Source organism: Engystomops pustulosus, chromosome 1 (assembly GCF_040894005.1).
Source record: "Engystomops pustulosus chromosome 1, aEngPut4.maternal, whole genome shotgun sequence".
In the NCBI taxonomy this organism is placed as follows: domain Eukaryota; kingdom Metazoa; phylum Chordata; class Amphibia; order Anura; family Leptodactylidae; genus Engystomops; species Engystomops pustulosus.
Window position 1 is genome coordinate 177,499,986 of NC_092411.1, and position 17,344 is coordinate 177,517,329.

Sequence of the window (17,344 nt, forward strand, 5' to 3'; positions counted from 1 at the left end):
GAAATATTAGGCAACAGAATAAAAGTTTAGAAATGAATTACAAACCATATCTGCAGATATAAAGTGTATTGTCAGCATCCAGGACTGCAAAGTCACTGCTCTTTTCAGGATCTGTATAGAAAGCAACATGATTCACAGCACAAGGGAACTGCATGTGAAATGTACACATCGGAGGTGGTACCACAGACTGATCAAAGGACGTCACCAAAACCTTATCTGTGTAAGAAAGGAAAATTTTTTATTGTTATTGTGGTCATGAAAATATAGTTCCACTCAAAAAGTACATACAATTCAGCTATACTGCATATATACTACAGGAAGATCTCAATATTGTTATGCGTCTGAAATATATTGCATAGCTCTTCAACTTTGGCAATAAAAAAAATAAAGCACAGTTATATAAATAATAAAAATCTATTTTTATTCTGTCAGAATAAAGTGGCTTATACAGAACTAAGTGAGTACTTAGGTTATTTATTTTTTTGTGGCGGGCAAACTGGGGCCCAGCTAGCTATATACTTCAAGGAGATGGCAGGCTATATATTCCAGGGGGCTGGCTGGCTGGCTATATACTCCAAGGAGCTGGCTGGCTATATACTAAAGCGGGCTTCCTGGCTATATTGGGAGGCTGTGACCAATGCATTTCCCACCCCCGGCTTATATTCGAGTCAATAGGTTTTCCCAGGTTTTGGTGGTAAAATTAGGTGCCTCTGCTTATACTCGGGTCGGCTTATACTCAAGTACATACGGTAAATGCAGAACAAAATAAATGACATCTTACCACCATCAATAACAGCCACATCAGTCTGTCCTCCTGCACCATTCCCTCCACTGCAGTATGTACTCCAGGTCCAGTCATAGCACAAGTACTGCCATCCGCTACATACAACATGTAGTCTGTATGAGATCTCAGGGTCCCACATTACTGATAGCACTTTCTTTTCATCCTCATTCCCAAAATGTAAACTCTGTTTCAGGTACCAATGATAATTTCCAACCACCCAGAGTTGAACTAAAAAGGAACAACATATGCCAAATGTTTCATATATGTTTAGCATCAGGTTATGAAATGAAAACAGAATAGAGGCAAAACATGTACAAATGATAATGATAACTACTTAACTGTGGTTAGACAATGATAGGAAAAATTATAATAGGACACTTGAGTTTATCACGGGGGCTCCATGTAACAAAAGCACAGTATATTTTTCTGTAACTGCAGCATCTCCTGTGCTGGCTGCAGAAATGTGCAATATTTGACAATACATGAAGAATCTGTAAAGATGTGCGATCTTAGTCGTGTTCTCTCCCGTGTTCAAATATGAAACATCATACATTAGATCTTAAGATAAAACATAGATCTTTATTCATCTTATTATTAAATACATATATATTAATTATATTATAATTTCCCTTATAAAAAATGTACTTTATATAAATATGAAGGGTCCAATTCCTCCCATCCATCCAGATCATGCAGGTAAAAAAAAAATTAAACAATAAAAAATGATTTAAGATGTAATTTCCCCCTAACCTGCCCCCCCCCATCCATCCATGCATTATTAGTCCATCAATTCCATATTTAATCTAACATGATGCCTTTCCCCAAGCAACTTTGCAAAGTAATCTCTCCGCCAACATTAAGGATGTCATCCTGTTTTCCCTTTCACCAACCATTGGGGGTGTTTCTACCTTCCAACCAAACAGTAACATCCTCCGTGAGATCATCAATCCCCTTAAAGCAAGTAAAGTGGTTATATGAACTTAATCACTTCATTACTGGAATATCTACCCGATCGTTACTAGGCCATTTTATCACTTTGGGCAATAACTGCATGTAACTATTATATTTCGAGTTCAACATAAATATATTATATATCCTTTTCAATATAGACTTTGGGGCACATGTATCATAAGTGTGTTGTCCATCAGTTTTTTTGTGACTTTTCTAGCCTTTTCTGCTGGTCAGATGTATCTTACATTTTTTTCCTTTTTGATACATGTGGCGTTTTGTTTTAAAAAGCCGCATTCACTAAAGACTAAAGTCGCAAAAACTAACCAAAAGTCTCAATCAGTTAAAAGCTAGTGTCTAAGCAGCCATAGGTTTGCGGCAAAATTTGCAACTTTTTTAAAAAGTCTTAACTTTCACATCTGGATTCAGGTAATAACTCAGGGAACACTTGAACTTTGAAGGGAGACACTACACTGACATTAAACATGTTGTTTAACAGGGGCTACACAGTGCACACCCTGTATCCTGGTATGGTAATGACTTTCTAGTACTGTTTTGAGCTGTCCATGTTAATAAGCTAAGGCTTATATATAGCTGTCCTCTGCCTTTAGTTACTAGGTCCCTTATTCCATACGGATTCTTTATATTCTCTACGGCACTTTGCTTGTTTTATATGTGGCTATGCACTGTTTAACTAATAAAATCTATTTAATATTCATAATTGTTTGTGAATATAGTATCAATTAGTATTTTTTGAGATTTCCATTTTGGGCACAGGATTTTACAGTGGCATTTGGATTTGGTGCCCATATCCTTAGCTCCCCCATCTGTTGGATTTGATGAAAATAAATCTGCTGCAAATACACACGCAATGTGCAATGATAGGTAGTGTATGGAGCTTTGCAAGAATAATTTTTTTAAGCCAAGTACTATAACTATTTTTAACCATTTATATTTAGTGATTACATTTTATTGTACTAATTATAGGCATTATAAAAATAAGAATAATGTGATATATAGAGGGTTTCATCTCTATATATTATCAGTATATTTGGTTTGTAATGGAGTGCAGCAGTAATAAAGCTCTTAGTTAGTAAATCCTTCCAAAGCCAACAGTGTAGCAAATAGCTCACTGGTAATGTTCTTGCCCATGATGTCTAGACTAGAGGGTTTCAATCCTGATCCCAAACAAGGGATTCCCTAGGATACAGAGAGGCTTGCAGTGTGATCTCAGATGTCTAGATCACACTGCAGTTCTTCTTCCACTGGCAACATAATGAGATGCCCTTTATATGTAGTGACTCACAGTTATATGCCTACCACAGTGACATATAAAGTCCGGTACAGTGGTAGGCTAGTGGTTAAAGAATTCATCAGACATTCAGTAAAGTCAATATTCTATTTACCATAAGTATTTGGCTTTATATCTTCCTTGCCATTATCTTGAAGCCAAAGAGCTAAGACAGTTGAATCAGAATTCCACAGGAGTTCTCTCACCTGATCCAAAGATAATAGAAAGCAAAAATATGTTATAGACTTTTGTTTTTAATAGCTGGGAAAGCCATTCATACTTGTGTATACCTGAGTAATTGTATGAATATGAATAACGATCCTTATTGTCCATGACTACAGATGAGCAGACCCGATGGTTGGGTTCAGCCACCTGACCCGGACACAGAGATCGCGATAACCCAAAAAAACCATCATGCGTATAAATACGCTTGGTGAATTTCTGCCGGCGCAAAATCGCAGCTCACGCCCGCACCACTCGGCAACACCCACAATATAGTGCTGCCCTCTCCTCTCCTGCACCAACCATCTTTCGGCTTCAATGGAAAGTTGTGCTCAGGTCACATGACGTTCTACATCGGCTGCAGGCTGGAGCAGTGAGTAGCTCCGCCCATCCCAGTGGCTGTGTGCGATTGTGCTCAAAAAGTCATGAACAAGATTGAGCTGTCTGTGAAAGCCCAATCCTGTAATGTGACAGGGGGGGCTGATATTATCCCCCAGGTTTAACAGCAGCCCCTGTATACAGTGAGAGGCATGCTGGGAAGATTCTATATGCATGTCTCTGTATACAGATCACTGATAACAGTGATACAATGGGCTGTTACCATTAGATCACAGAAAACAGATATCTATATATATAGGATTATTAGAAAACACCTGTGCCCCTGTAAAATAGAAATTGTAATAAAAGAAAAATGGAAAAAATAAAACAGTTAAATAAAAAGCTATGCCCTCAATCCCCCAAAGATAAATGAAATAAATGTAGCGGTGTCATCCCCAGCCCACTCTGTTGGGGTTTGGGGCTGGCATCGACCCGCCTGTGTGGAGGGTTTCTGAGGCCGGCGTCAGCCCTGGGGCATTGTGTGGGGACCGCCTGCGGCCGCTGTGTTGAGGGTGTCTGAGGCAAAATAGACGTCTATAATAATAATAATCTTTATTTATATAGCACCTTCATATTTCAAAGCGGTTTACAAGTCATAGGGGACACATACAAATATAATAAGACAATAAGACATTACAGAATACGAATAGTCGTATGGAACATTTGTCTATTAACACTTATACGACTAGGAGTTATATATTTGTATTACTGAAAATGTCATACTCCTCCTAGGCTGAAATTACTCCTCAAAAATGGTGAAAGGAGTATTATTACCCTTCTGGAAAAATGTTAGTGCGACCCCTGCCAGGACATATTGCCCGATTAGTGGCCGAACAGTCAATCCAGCAAAAGTCTGTCAGTGATGTCAAAGAACATCACATATACATCAGTTAACAGTTTGTTTCTAGCTTACCTGTACTTCTCCTTTTGCGAAAGGTAGTGTGAACTCTCCATGTAAAAGTCCATTTTTCTCAAAGAAAACCACATCATGTTTGTTTGGTTTGGTCTGACTAGAGGCAATCAAGCTACCTGAAGGCCTTACAAATATAACAGAAAGGCAATGTTAAAGAGATTGTCCCAGGAGTACATTTACATTTGCTCAATAAGAAGAACACTTATTATTCATTTTATACACATTACACCCTCTCTCTGCCAAGGACATATCCTATAACTCCTCACTGGGTGAGATACGTCCTGGATTCTAAGAGCTATAACTTTGGTTCACTGGCACCTAGAATCTCATCTTTGTGCGATATATATAAATGTATATTACTCCCGAATCACTTAAAAGTTAATATTGATGCATTACAGTTACAGTAACTTTAGCACACAGATTCAATCCGACACACACAACATATGCGCTGTGGCAGAGAGAGATCTATAGTCTACTACAGCCTACTACACACACATCAGATAAAATTGATGCGTCAGCCAGGCTATTCAGCAGATGCCATCACTCTCCCCACTTTACAAGACAGTGAGGGATGGGTGGTACAAAAACCCGTAAGGAAGCAGCTTCTGACATCCAAGAGGGGAAGAGACACAACATCTGTATCATACTGCAGTGCCTACCATCCATTATTCTGTTCACTGACCCGACTGTAGCCTAGTCAAAGCCTAGAGAGAAACAGTTGGATGATACAGATGATACTATATTCCTGATAAAGAAGCTGCAAGGGGGGGGGGGTGGACTGTGTGTGGGAATGTGAGTCCAGACTGTAGGCAGGTTAGAACAAAGATATTTTTCAGCTCCTTCCTGTAATTAATGTGCAAAAAAAGAAGGAGCTCATTGTATAGCCCCCTCCACCTCCCGCTGACCCTTGACCTGCTGACCCTGCAACTACGTTTTCATCATGATAAACAGTGTACAGGGCGAAAGGAAGAGAGGCAGAAAGCAAGATATTAGAAGATAAAGAGCTGCAATCCTAAGGTAACGGATGTATATTGGAAAAATGTTGATTTTCAGCTATTGCTGCTATAGAAAAAAAAATAATTTAACTATTAAACCCTTGGCACTCTGGACCATATAAGTACGGCGCCAGCGCGCCCAGTGAATTGCATGTCATCTTGTCACATGACGTAGGCAGGAGAACCTCCTATTTACGTCACCCGGCCAATTGGATCACCACTATTTTGGTTTGGTATCGCTGGAGAGAGGAGCTGTGCGTTACTGTTACACCAAAATCACTTTTACACTGTCTGATCCCTGTTTGTTCCCTCTTGCATCCTGTACATACCCTGTGTGATCTACCTTAGTTTTTCCCTTCTGGGCCCAAGCACACTCATCAGTGCACTGTGTTAGTGTTGTCCTGCATTGGACGCACTTTTCAGTGCGCTGTATGAATAGAGTTGCACAGTATCTTTAGCAATAGTTAGGGCATTTTAGGGCAAGCTAAAGTGCATTTGTAGCACTTTTTTGTGCAGTGCATATAGGTTTTTTTTTTTTTTTGGTGCCTAGTATTTTTTTTCCAGAACATCCTTAGGTGTACCCATACTTTGGTGCACTTATCTAACTTTGCTGTGTGCTGGCTGTGTGGTTTCACCATATAGTTTGGTGCACATTATTATTTTTTTTTCTGTGTGCGGGCTAGGTGGTTTATCCGTGTAGTTTGGTGCTCTTACCTAATTTTTCTGTGTGTCAGCTGTGTGGCTTGTCTGTGTAGTTGGGTGCATATTATCTAATTTTTCTGGTGCACATAATCTTATTTTTCTGTGTACAATGTCTCAGAAGACATACACAGTGTTGGAGGCATAGAACATGTTGGCCTCTTCCTCATCTTCCAGTGACCTGCAAGAACCCCTGAGAAGGCGCTGTAGGGTTTATGCTGGAGAAGTGTCTGGGACGTCTAGGGGAGAAGTGTTTGGGACCTCTAGGGGGATCTAGTGTCTGGGGCTTTCACTGACCCCACATTGGTAACCCCAGACAATTATACCCCTCAGGTCCCAGACTTTTTGGGCCAACCTGGAATTAGATTTGGCACGACAGAGCTCAGAGCTGTGGACTTTAATGATCTTTTTTGATGATGAGCTATTGAATTTAATTGTAGTCCAGACAAATCTCTATGCTGCACAGCATATTGCCCCAAACCCATCTTCATTTTATGCATAACCCCACAGGTGGACCCCTGTCACTGCAGCAGAGATGGAGAAGTATTGGGGCATAATAATTGTTATGGGGATAGTAAAGAAGCCATCAATCAGGGACTCCTGGAGCACAGACATTCTGTACCACACCCAGATGTTCTGCATGGCAATGAGCAGGATGCGCTTTGAAGCCATCCATAAGTTTTTAAAATTACACCAACAAGACAGTGCTCACCAAGAGATTCTTAGTGCCAAGTTTACCCAGGCATACACTCCTATATACATGTGGCCATAGACAAGTCCCTGATACAATTTAAAGGTAGACTTCAATTCTGCCAGTACCTGCCCAAGGTAAAGGTATGGCGTGAAGATGTATAAGCTGTGCAAAAGTACACCAGGGTATACCTGCAAGTTCAGGGTATATGAAAGGAAGGACTATAGTGCCCCAGAATGCCCCGCCCCTTCCTGGGGATTACTGCAAAGATACTGTGGGATTTGGCACACCCAGTCCTGGACCAGGGCTACCACCTCTACCTGGACAATTTCTACACCAGCACTACAATATTCAAGTGCCTCGCTTCCAGAAATACTGTGGCATGTGGCACTGTACGCAGAATTCAGAGAGGTCTCCCTAAGTCGCTGCTTGGGCAAAAAAATTAGAAGGCACATGAAGAGTAAATATTCACAATCGATGCAAGCAACGACCGTGGGTATTAGCGGTGGGGGTTTGCTGCAATATACAGCACACCCCACCTCTGTATCAAGAGGGCTCAGTTCGTGAGCCCTCTTCATACATCCCCCCCGCACCTCTGCGCTGTACGGTGCGGAGCGTGAAGAGGTTAAAGAGCTATTTGTAGGGCTATCTTTTGGGGCCTTTGGCCAGGTTTAGGTCAGAATTCTTATAACACAACAAGATCACTTGGCTAGGCCAACAGTGCAAACACTTCGGGTCTCCACAACCTGATAAAATCTTCCCAAGTAAATAAAGCGCTAATCACACGGAGATGCCTTACAATACTCTTCATTTAAATAAATCCACATAAAAAATACAGGTGTTTTCAATAGCAAGAGGAGCTCAAATATTCCCCCATTTGTGTAAGGACTTTATATACGGGGCACACAGGCTGGAACAAACATATGCAGCTACTCCATGGAGCAGAGCGGCGTCACACTTGTCATGTAACCTTTACGCAAAAGGGTGAATATTTATTGCCATTATTATATTATAGTCAATATTTATTGCTATTTAAAAACACATATTTTGATGTGTATTTATATAAATGAAGATTATTGCATCTCCATATAAATAGTTATTTATTTACTTTTGAAGATTTTATTAGGTCAGAATTCGATCACTTCAAGAGCTCATACTTTGGTGCATATATCCACTACGGCTCCTGGCCCCGCACCTCAGTTTTTATCTTTGTTCCCAAGATGCATAGTAAAACCTGTCAAGTGGTGCGTATAATTGCTTTATAGTGCTGTTATTGACTGTTAATAAAATAACATGTATACGATTTGAACCAAAGAAAATTTATCAATTTAACATAGTAAAAATAACCATATTCGTTGTGAACAGGATCACACTTACTTCCATGACAAAGCCTGCTCTAAGCCATCCACAGGTTCACTGGTAGATTGTAAGCATAGTTCTCTGTTCCACACCCTCACCTTACGAGAGCCTATGGGCCAACACAGAAGAGAGATGTTTAGACAAAAATACACATGTACGGCTTATTTTAATTCTCAGTGACATTATTTATTATTCTATGTCGTGTACTGGAACGCTGGGGAAAAAAATTCAAATGTAGTGAAATTGGCAAAAAAATAATGCATTTGCAGTTTTTAAAACTTTCACTGTGCGCTCCAAATGATCTACTTTATTCTTTGGTTCGGTGTGATGAAGGTGATAAAAAATTTACATAGGTTGTTTGTGTTTCGATAAATTAAAAAAACAAAAGTGTATGAAAAAGAAATTTTTTTTGCCATTTTCTGACGCTAATAATTTTTTCGTACTTTGGTGTATGGAGCTGACCTTTTCATTGCTACCATTTTGAGGACTGTGCGACCTATTAATAGCTTTTTATTACATTTTTATGTGGTGTTGAGAACCCTTCCTTCCTTTCTCCCACTGCAGCAGACACAGGACAGAAAATGGCTGCTGGTCACGTGCTCTTTGCATGCCTGGGCAGTTCACGTGATCATCACCATGTTTGGCTGTAGTAGGTTGCCTGCAGTGAGTTTTATGTCACTGAGAAGGCAGGGTCTATCATGATTAGGAGGCAGAGCATCAAAAAGCAGAGAAGAGTCAGATATCAGTGATGAGGGGGTCAGTTAATGGAGAAGAGTAGTTAAGAGATATTCCCATGAAGACAATATTCTTAAATATACTCAGGATAACAAAATAACACATTTCTCTAATTTGATTAACAAAAACACAGCATTTCACAGGTATACCATATATACTCGAGTATAAGCCTAGTTTTTCAGCACAAAAAATTGTGCCGAAACCCCAAACTCGGCTTATACTCAAGTAAAAAAAATATATGTTTTTGTGGTAAAATTAGGAACTTCGGCTTATACTAGAGTATATACGGTAATTCAAAAAAAATCTTTATCAGTCCTGGTGTATACAATTTCAGTTGCCCCGAGATCCGACTGTAAATTATCTGACTTCGGGTTGGGCATGGCAGATTCTTCACACAAAAATCTTCTCCATTCTGCTCCCAATTGCCTCTCTGCACTCCTGTCCCTCTCCCCTCCATTCCAAGACGACACACACCAGCAAGCAGCAGTGTGAGGAGACTAAATCTACAAGCTACAGGCAAGATAAGAGATTTGAAGATTTGAAGAATATTCCGAATTCCTTTGACTACCAGTGTTCACCGCAGCGACAACCACCCTATTACCCAATGCACTTGATCCAGACCTGTGTGGGTACGGTGTTCTGATGATCCTATCAACCTGCAGCAACAATTGGTGCCCTATTTAAGCTTCCTACTAGTATTGTGTCTGGTATTAGCACAATTCTCTCTGGTGAGCCTTATCCTAACCACCCCACCTAAATCTGTATTTTTGCCTACAAAATACTACTCTGGTCTCTCCTTGTCCTCCTTTCCTATGCATGTGTATTTTAAAGGACATCTACCACCAGATTATCGGTGGTAGACTGCGCTCTTATGCTAGCTCGTTACCTCTATCTAGAGGATGATGGCACAGGTTCCAGCTAAATCCAGGACTCCTGTATTGGAGAAAATGACTTTATAAAAAAATGTGATTTAGCCTGAGGTGCTCAGGCTCATTCACCAGAGCACCTCATGGTTCCACAGCTCTGTAATTCTGCACCAAAACCCCACCCCCCTGGAATTTATTTTTTTTAAATATGGCTATAAATTTTGGTGTGCATTGCCATTTACTTTCTATATGGGATATATTGTATATAAAAATTTGTTTGGAGGAGATTGCATTCCACCCTGACTTTGTGCCTGCTGTATAGTGATTTCTGTAACAGACAAAATGGCAATATGAAGCCCAATCCAAAGGATCGTTATATAATGATAATACAAAAATAGTTTAAACAGCTGGAAATGTAAGAGGGCAGCAGGAAGTGAGAAAATGAGTGTGCTCCTAAACTCGAAGTATACAAAATGCATATGTTAAACCATCAATCTGGAACAAGCGTAAAAAGTATTAAACGCAGGTATTCCTACCTGTCTCTGGACATATCGCACTCACTGCGAACAATTGACCATCTCCTCTCCAGGTAACACGAGGTCTGTGGTCATCCCAGTGCATAGCAGGTTGTACACTCTAGAACAAAGCAGAATATATGAAAAGTGAGTGCCCACCAAGGAAACTTAGGGGGAGATAAATCATACGTATGATAGCGCCCCCTCCCCCCAAATACATCATGAGGCTTAGACCTCTTGACATATCTGGTGGACAGCGTGGCCACCGGGCAAAAACAATCTGGCATAATTTTGTGTGAAAACCAGCAAATGTCAGCTCGCTGGTTTCTAAAAAGAATGCAGGCATGTGGCAGGAAGGCCCTGTGCCCATCGTCGCCACTGACCGCTGCACCCTTCTACATGGAGTATTCACAATTTTAAATTGCAAATTCTTGCACTGTGCAGAAGACTGGCATAGAAGCAGTGATAAATCTCCCCCTTAATTTCTATTCACAGGACACGTGGATACGTTTCAGAATGTTGGGGGTCCAACATATGGAATGCCAGGAAGGGGGAAGCAAGTGCTGGTGAGCATGTACTACCTGTGCCTAAATGGAACTTCTCAGGCACATCTAGCCCCCCCCCCCTTAACTGAATGTCCCATTTCATTTACTGTAGTGAGTTGCTCTGCATGAGGATATTGAAATGAGTCAGTGGCTCCTGTGAATTATAAAATGAACCCCCAATGTACATGAATTGAGTAAAACGGGTGTTTTTGAGCTAAATCAAGCTGCAACACGCCCTTCCTTCTCTGTCCTCTAGGGCACATTTATTAGAGAAAAGAGGAGGCAGGTGGTGTTGCAAAAATTCCCGGCTGGATCAATTTACGGGATTACCATGCATAATGAAGCAATTCATTATATACTTCACCGGAGTCGCTGAGAAAATGAGAGCAAATCACTGCAGAAAATGAGGTAGGAACTTTGGTTTGAAGAGCTAGAGGTGCCTGACAGGTTCCCTTTAAGTCCCTTTTATGGCACTGCAGGACAAAGTTGCACCAAATGTCAGAAAGAGATAAATGGTAAAAAGGTCAAGAATGCACCCACTGCTAAATTTACATGCAGCACTTCAGGGCACTAGCAGATCCACATTCTGGTGATCACATGAGGTCCAAACAGTCATATCCTCTAAAAAGAAAACCCCTTTATGACAAGATACTTTAGACATATATTTTTAACAAAGCTAACTCAATATTTGTCAACATGACAGTTTGCTGGAATTTGAACATCAATACCTCAGATACTGGGTTAAAGGGGTATTCCAGGAATAAGCATAATTCATATACAAATAGGTCATTAAAATACAAGCTAGTACGCAATTGGTTGTTTAAAAATAGTTGTTATTTAATGAAGACTTAAAATGCTACTAGCCCTTAATCAGTCCATTCATTTTGTCCCTGTGGATTAGACACAGGATAGAATATGGCCGCTGGTCACATGTCCTGCACCTGCCTGGGCAAGTCATGTGATCACCACTAAGTTTGGCTGTAGTGGGTTGGTTGCAGTGCAATCAGTATGACCAGTGTTGTGGTGAGATGCCATCATTACAGGCAGTACCCGGGTTACATACAAGATAGGTTCTGTAGGTTTGTTCTTAAGTTGAATTTGTATGCAAGTCGGAAATGTATACTTTATAATTGTAATCCCAGAAAAAATTTTTTTTGGTCTCTATGACAATTGGATTTTAAAAATGTTGGATTGTCATAAGAACCAGGATTAACAATAAATATTAATTACAGGCACCATTGATAACTGTTAAAGCTGTTTATTGTAGTCTAGGACTAAAGTACAGTAACTTATCAACATCCAGAGGTCCGTTTGTAACTAGGGGTCGTATGTAAGTCAGGTGTTCTTAAGTAGGGGACCACCTGTACATCATTACTATGGTGACAGAGTAGGGCAGTCCGTTACATCATCACTGGGAGCAGAACACAAGAGGGAGATAACTCTGGGAGAGTAACTTTAGAAAGCCACAAGCTTGCGGACGTACATACATGCCCCCATAGACGGCAAGGCCGCACAGAGCGACATGTCCCATCTTTCCCCACGTAACGACCCGTACGCCGTATCTCTATGGAGAGGGGAGGAGTCACCCCTACTACTCCCCATGACACCGGATGTATCCCTGCCAAGCTATGGCCCGGTGGGCAGATTTTCATCTGCATGCGGCTTAGGATTTTCGTTCATATTCTTGGAATACCCCTTTAATACTGACCTTTGTTTAGAATTACAAACACAGTTTAGACAGCAGTTTCTTGGACCAAATGCAGACATGATACAGAATTTACAAAACGGCAAACAATTCTAAAATACAATGTAGAGTTCACTATGCTATTTAGATAGTCTAGTATTTGCTAAAGATAGATTAGGGTTTAAAATGTAGGTGGCAATCTAGCAACAGATAGCAACATATGTGATGGTAGGCTTCCTTTACCCATACCACTAACTGGTCTCAAATGGGTAATAAATGTTAAGTTTTAACCTTCTTGTACACCCCACTGGAGAGATTTTTGACGAAGTGGATCTAAGCACTCCTCTACTAAAGACCGTTTAGGCTGCTAGAGTAGCCTGAGTTTTTTGTTCTGCTTATCAAATGCAGAAATTCAATATGAGAATAGGAAATGAAGAGTGATGGTGGATCATTGCCAAAGCACCATCACCATCCTTAAAAGAGGAATGTGGGCTAATTAAATTATTTTTTATTGCATATGGTATTTGAAAAACGCCTTTAAAGTGAGAATACAGGTAATATAAAATACATTACCGTTACTTTCTGTCTGGCTGCCTGTTTTCCTTCAGACCCATGAAATTGTGTCTCTTTTTTGCCCCAGCCTACTGTAATAAATTTTCCTATGTAAAGGTAAAGAGACAGAAAGAACGTTGATTAAACTTTCACTTAGACACTTAAACACTTTGATGCATCCAGGGCTCACTTGACATGAATTCAAATTACCTTCTCCAAAATCTTCCTGATGGATTGGTATTTCAGCAATAGGTTCAAAGTCTTTTGTCATCAATATAAGGGTCTGCTGACCTAGAACAACACACATAAAAACTTAATTGTGTGGACTTGAAATGTCTTTTTGGTGGATGCCAATTTGGTAATATAATAATTTCAAAATCCCAACATTACCAAATCTGTCAATGACTAAAATAAAAAATAATGCAAAAATGTGAATTTCAACACATTGGCACAGTTTTGCCACAGTTAAAAAGAAATACACAAATGGCTTTTTAGGCTACATTCACACTGCTGCATCGGGGACATATATACGGACGATATACGTCCCCCATAGACGCACCGTACCGCTCCATACCCTGGAAAATGATAGGACATGCCCTATCTTTTCCCGTATTACGGCGCCGTGTGACATACATCCCTATGGAGAGGGGCGGGGGTGAGCAGCGCTCACTTCCTCCTCCTCTCCCCTTGCGCTGCCGTGCGCCCATCGTGCTACGGTACAGCGGGCAACAGCATTGTGAATGTAACCTTATACCCAGGAAATACACAGCGTTTAAAATTGTGTATTGTTCTTTTTATCCATTGACTAATGTTACAGTAAAATTTACATTCATGTAAATTCAGTTCTTTTTTTACATTAGCTTTCTTGCCAGAACTGTGATCCCATATTTGGAAGCCAAATGGCACGTTGAACCAACTGAGAATAGTTTCATGGAAAGACTGATAAGATCAAGTAAAATTATGCCCTTCCTAGGACATAAATTCAACTTTCGAAGTGCTGTTTTTTTTCTGTTAAAAAATAGTTCATGTCCTAGTCTGAAAAACGGAAAACGAACGGATGCCGATTGGGTGAGAGAATATTAAAATTTGTTTTTCACGAGTGACAATTGTCTTACTTGTGTGCATTGAGTCTAAGTTCATGGAGAAGATAGTCTTATTTGCTGAGCAATGAATAAAAAGCTGCAGATTCCAGACTAACAGTGGTACTCTTCTGCAGGTTTTTAACCCAGAATGGACTGGATTTTGTATGAATCCTATACACTTTGCTACTAATGTAAACTGCTGTGGATTTGACAATTAGAAAGGAGCTTACCTGCAGCCAAGCTGCCCCATGTGTTTTCTGGTCTAGAGCTGTTCTCATGTGATGCGGATGCAAAGCACAATGTAATGCGTTGCAAACATAGTGTGAGGGGGTCGTGTCGATGAATTTGGTTACAGCAAATCGCTTTGGATGTCACATGAAATTCTAATAAAGGCTTTTCAATACCATCATTGTGCTGGAACTGGATTTTCTTGGGACAATAGCTCTGCCCACCTTGAGCAAGGGTCAGCAGCAGCATCCACACCACAGCTCCCCAGTCTCCTCTTTAGAGTCTGTTTGATTGGAGATGTCCAGAGATGCGTTTTTTTAAAGTAGTAAAACTGCCGGTACAAGAGTCTAAGGCACTTGTACAGGTGTTAATGCAACCTTATGCGTTTACGAATATCTATCATAACATAGGTGACATGCAATCCAACTGAGAGTTTAAAATGCTTTTTCTATTGTGCACTTGTTGTACCAGGGATATCATACTAAATACATCACAAAGTAAAAACTTGGGTAAAAGCCTTCTTTTCTCCTAATACTTAGAACAGCACAACAAAATTAAAAGTATTTTTATAGGTCTTGAGACACTTTCAAAGCCTTACAATATGCAAATTAGCTGATATGTACAGATATTTTTTTCCTAGAACCACAAATAGCCTATACACACAGTCCCCAGTTTTATATATATTTATCTCTAGTTCTATTTATAATGTGGTATCACAGCATATTTCATATGATAGATTTGGGTCCCACCACTGACTGTGTTCCTGCAGACAGGCAGAATGGGGAGTTGGCAGCTCTCCATTCACCCTATCCACGGAATGAGGCGTGTATTGCTATCAAGCTCCTAATGGACACATACCTGTTATAAGGAGAACAAGTTCCTGATCAGGACTCCAACTCATAGTAACAATACCACTATCCACACTGCCAACACACTCAAGCTGCAAGAAAAAAAATAGTTAGCATTTGGATATTCAAAATATTGGGCCAAGAAAAAGAAGAGAAAAAAAGGATTATATAAATACATCTGAACAATCAAGAAACATAGTATTTACTGCAAAAAGTTTTCATTTCAAATATACAATATATCCATTCCAACAATGTTGAAACATTTTAGTAATAAGCAGCAAAAGCTAATAAGCACCTCTGATGTCAGAAATGGAACCACTTATGTCAGCTCACCAGGCTGTGACCTCTGTGAATGAGCAGGATGGAACAGCTGCACATGAGCAAAAAGGTGGGGGCTGAGAGCTGAGGAGTGAGCAGCACAGACACGTCACGTGTTGTTTTTTGAAATACATCCAAACCAAAGCCCAAACCCTAGGACTACACAGAGGTATCTGTCAGGGTGCAAGATAAGTTTTAACACACTATTATATTGTAATGCAATGCTTAGAAAAAGCAGAAAGATATGTGCAATTAGAGTTGCACAATGCATCGTAATTTAGGTACCTTTTCGGGTTATAAATGAGGCAAAACGGTTCAATACCAGGATTTCATGTGGTGCAATGCTGATCACCTGATCACTGCTCCACCATTTAGAGCAGTGATGGCAAACCTTTTAGAGGCCAAGTGCCCAAACTACAACAAAGACCCACTTATTTATCGCAAAGTGCCAGCACAGAAATTTAATTTGTGATTTATACTCCCTTCTCTGTCACAGTTTTCATTGATACCAGCACCTGAGGACACCAATAAAGCAGAAAATAGTCCCAGGTACAGCTGCCACTTTAAAATAGCTCTGTGCACAGCAAGTCCTGGGCTGTCTGGGACTGCAGGAAGATACCTGGAGTCATCTCTGGTGATGGCCTGAGTGCCCACAGAAAGGGCTCTGAGTGCCACCTCTGGCACCAGTGCCATAGGTTAGCCATCACTGATTTAGAGACAAGGAATGCAGCACAGCTGTGGGAGTGCGGCCAAGGAGAGACAGGAGCAGGGAGATTCTATGATGTGGCACTAGAGGTAACGGCAAGTCTACATACCCCATCATTCAGTGTGCCCTCTGCCCTTAATCCTGTGTAACCCACTCGAACCATGTGTCCAGCCCACTGTGTTTTCAGCTCCTGATGGCCTGATAAAACACTGCAGTGTAACATGCTCATCCCCATTAAACATGTGTCCCGCTCGCTGTCAGTATTGGTGAAGGCTGTCACTCCTCTGCTCTCAAAAACACTGCAGGAGAGTTTTAACCCACTCAGCTCTAGTCCTTGACCTGAAGGGCGCTTTGCTTCTGTATTGCTAGTGCCAGAGTGGTCTGTGTCTGGGGTTGAAAGGGTTAAAATGATCCCTCAGTGTTTCAGCAAATCTCCAAGTTGTGGCAGTGTGCCCTGTTAGAGGTCATATCAGTGCTTATTAGAATTTCTAAGTGGAGGCTGCTGATGCCCCTCATAAAGCGCTTGACTTGTAAAGCATTGCAAAATTTGATGGCGCTTTAAAAATAAAGATTATTATTATTATAAAACACTGCAGTAAAAATTTATGCAACTCAGCTCCAGACTGCTCCTGAACTGCTGTGAGCAAGTCTTAGGGTGCTGTCACACTTGGAGTTTTGGATGCGTTGAAACTTGTGCGTCAGAACGCATGCATCTTTAAATGTTACAATGTGTTTGGCTTCTCTGGAAGTGCTTTCCGTCATTGCTGTAAGTGTAAGCAGATCTGAAAATGTTTCGGCTACATTCACACTGTGTGCCCGCCGTACAGTGGCACCGCGGGCACACATCGTCACTGCTCACCCCGAGCTTCTCCATAGAGAAACATTGTCCTATCTTTCTCACGGCTACGGAACAGTACAGTGCCGCACCATACCACTCCTGTATGGTGCCGTGTGCCCATTGCCGTGCATACGTCCCCCATACGGC

The 17,344-nt window shown here is 40.8% G+C and overlaps 1 protein-coding gene across 2 annotated transcripts in view; it reads right to left on the minus strand.

Moving 5' to 3' along the window:
- Positions 1-17,344, minus strand: part of ELP1 (elongator acetyltransferase complex subunit 1) — a 56,274-nt gene that overhangs the window by 34,202 nt on the left and 4,728 nt on the right. For both annotated transcript variants that reach the window (XM_072113964.1, XM_072113965.1), the window contains exons 4-12: positions 15,346-15,427; positions 13,388-13,468; positions 13,199-13,284; positions 10,418-10,517; positions 8,299-8,389; positions 4,537-4,660; positions 3,139-3,229; positions 782-1,012; positions 46-216 (exon numbers count right to left, since the gene is read on the minus strand). In XM_072113964.1, the coding sequence (XP_071970065.1) occupies positions 46-216; positions 782-1,012; positions 3,139-3,229; positions 4,537-4,660; positions 8,299-8,389; positions 10,418-10,517; positions 13,199-13,284; positions 13,388-13,468; positions 15,346-15,427 (1,057 nt within the window). The remainder of the gene's footprint in view (positions 1-45; positions 217-781; positions 1,013-3,138; positions 3,230-4,536; positions 4,661-8,298; positions 8,390-10,417; positions 10,518-13,198; positions 13,285-13,387; positions 13,469-15,345; positions 15,428-17,344) is intronic.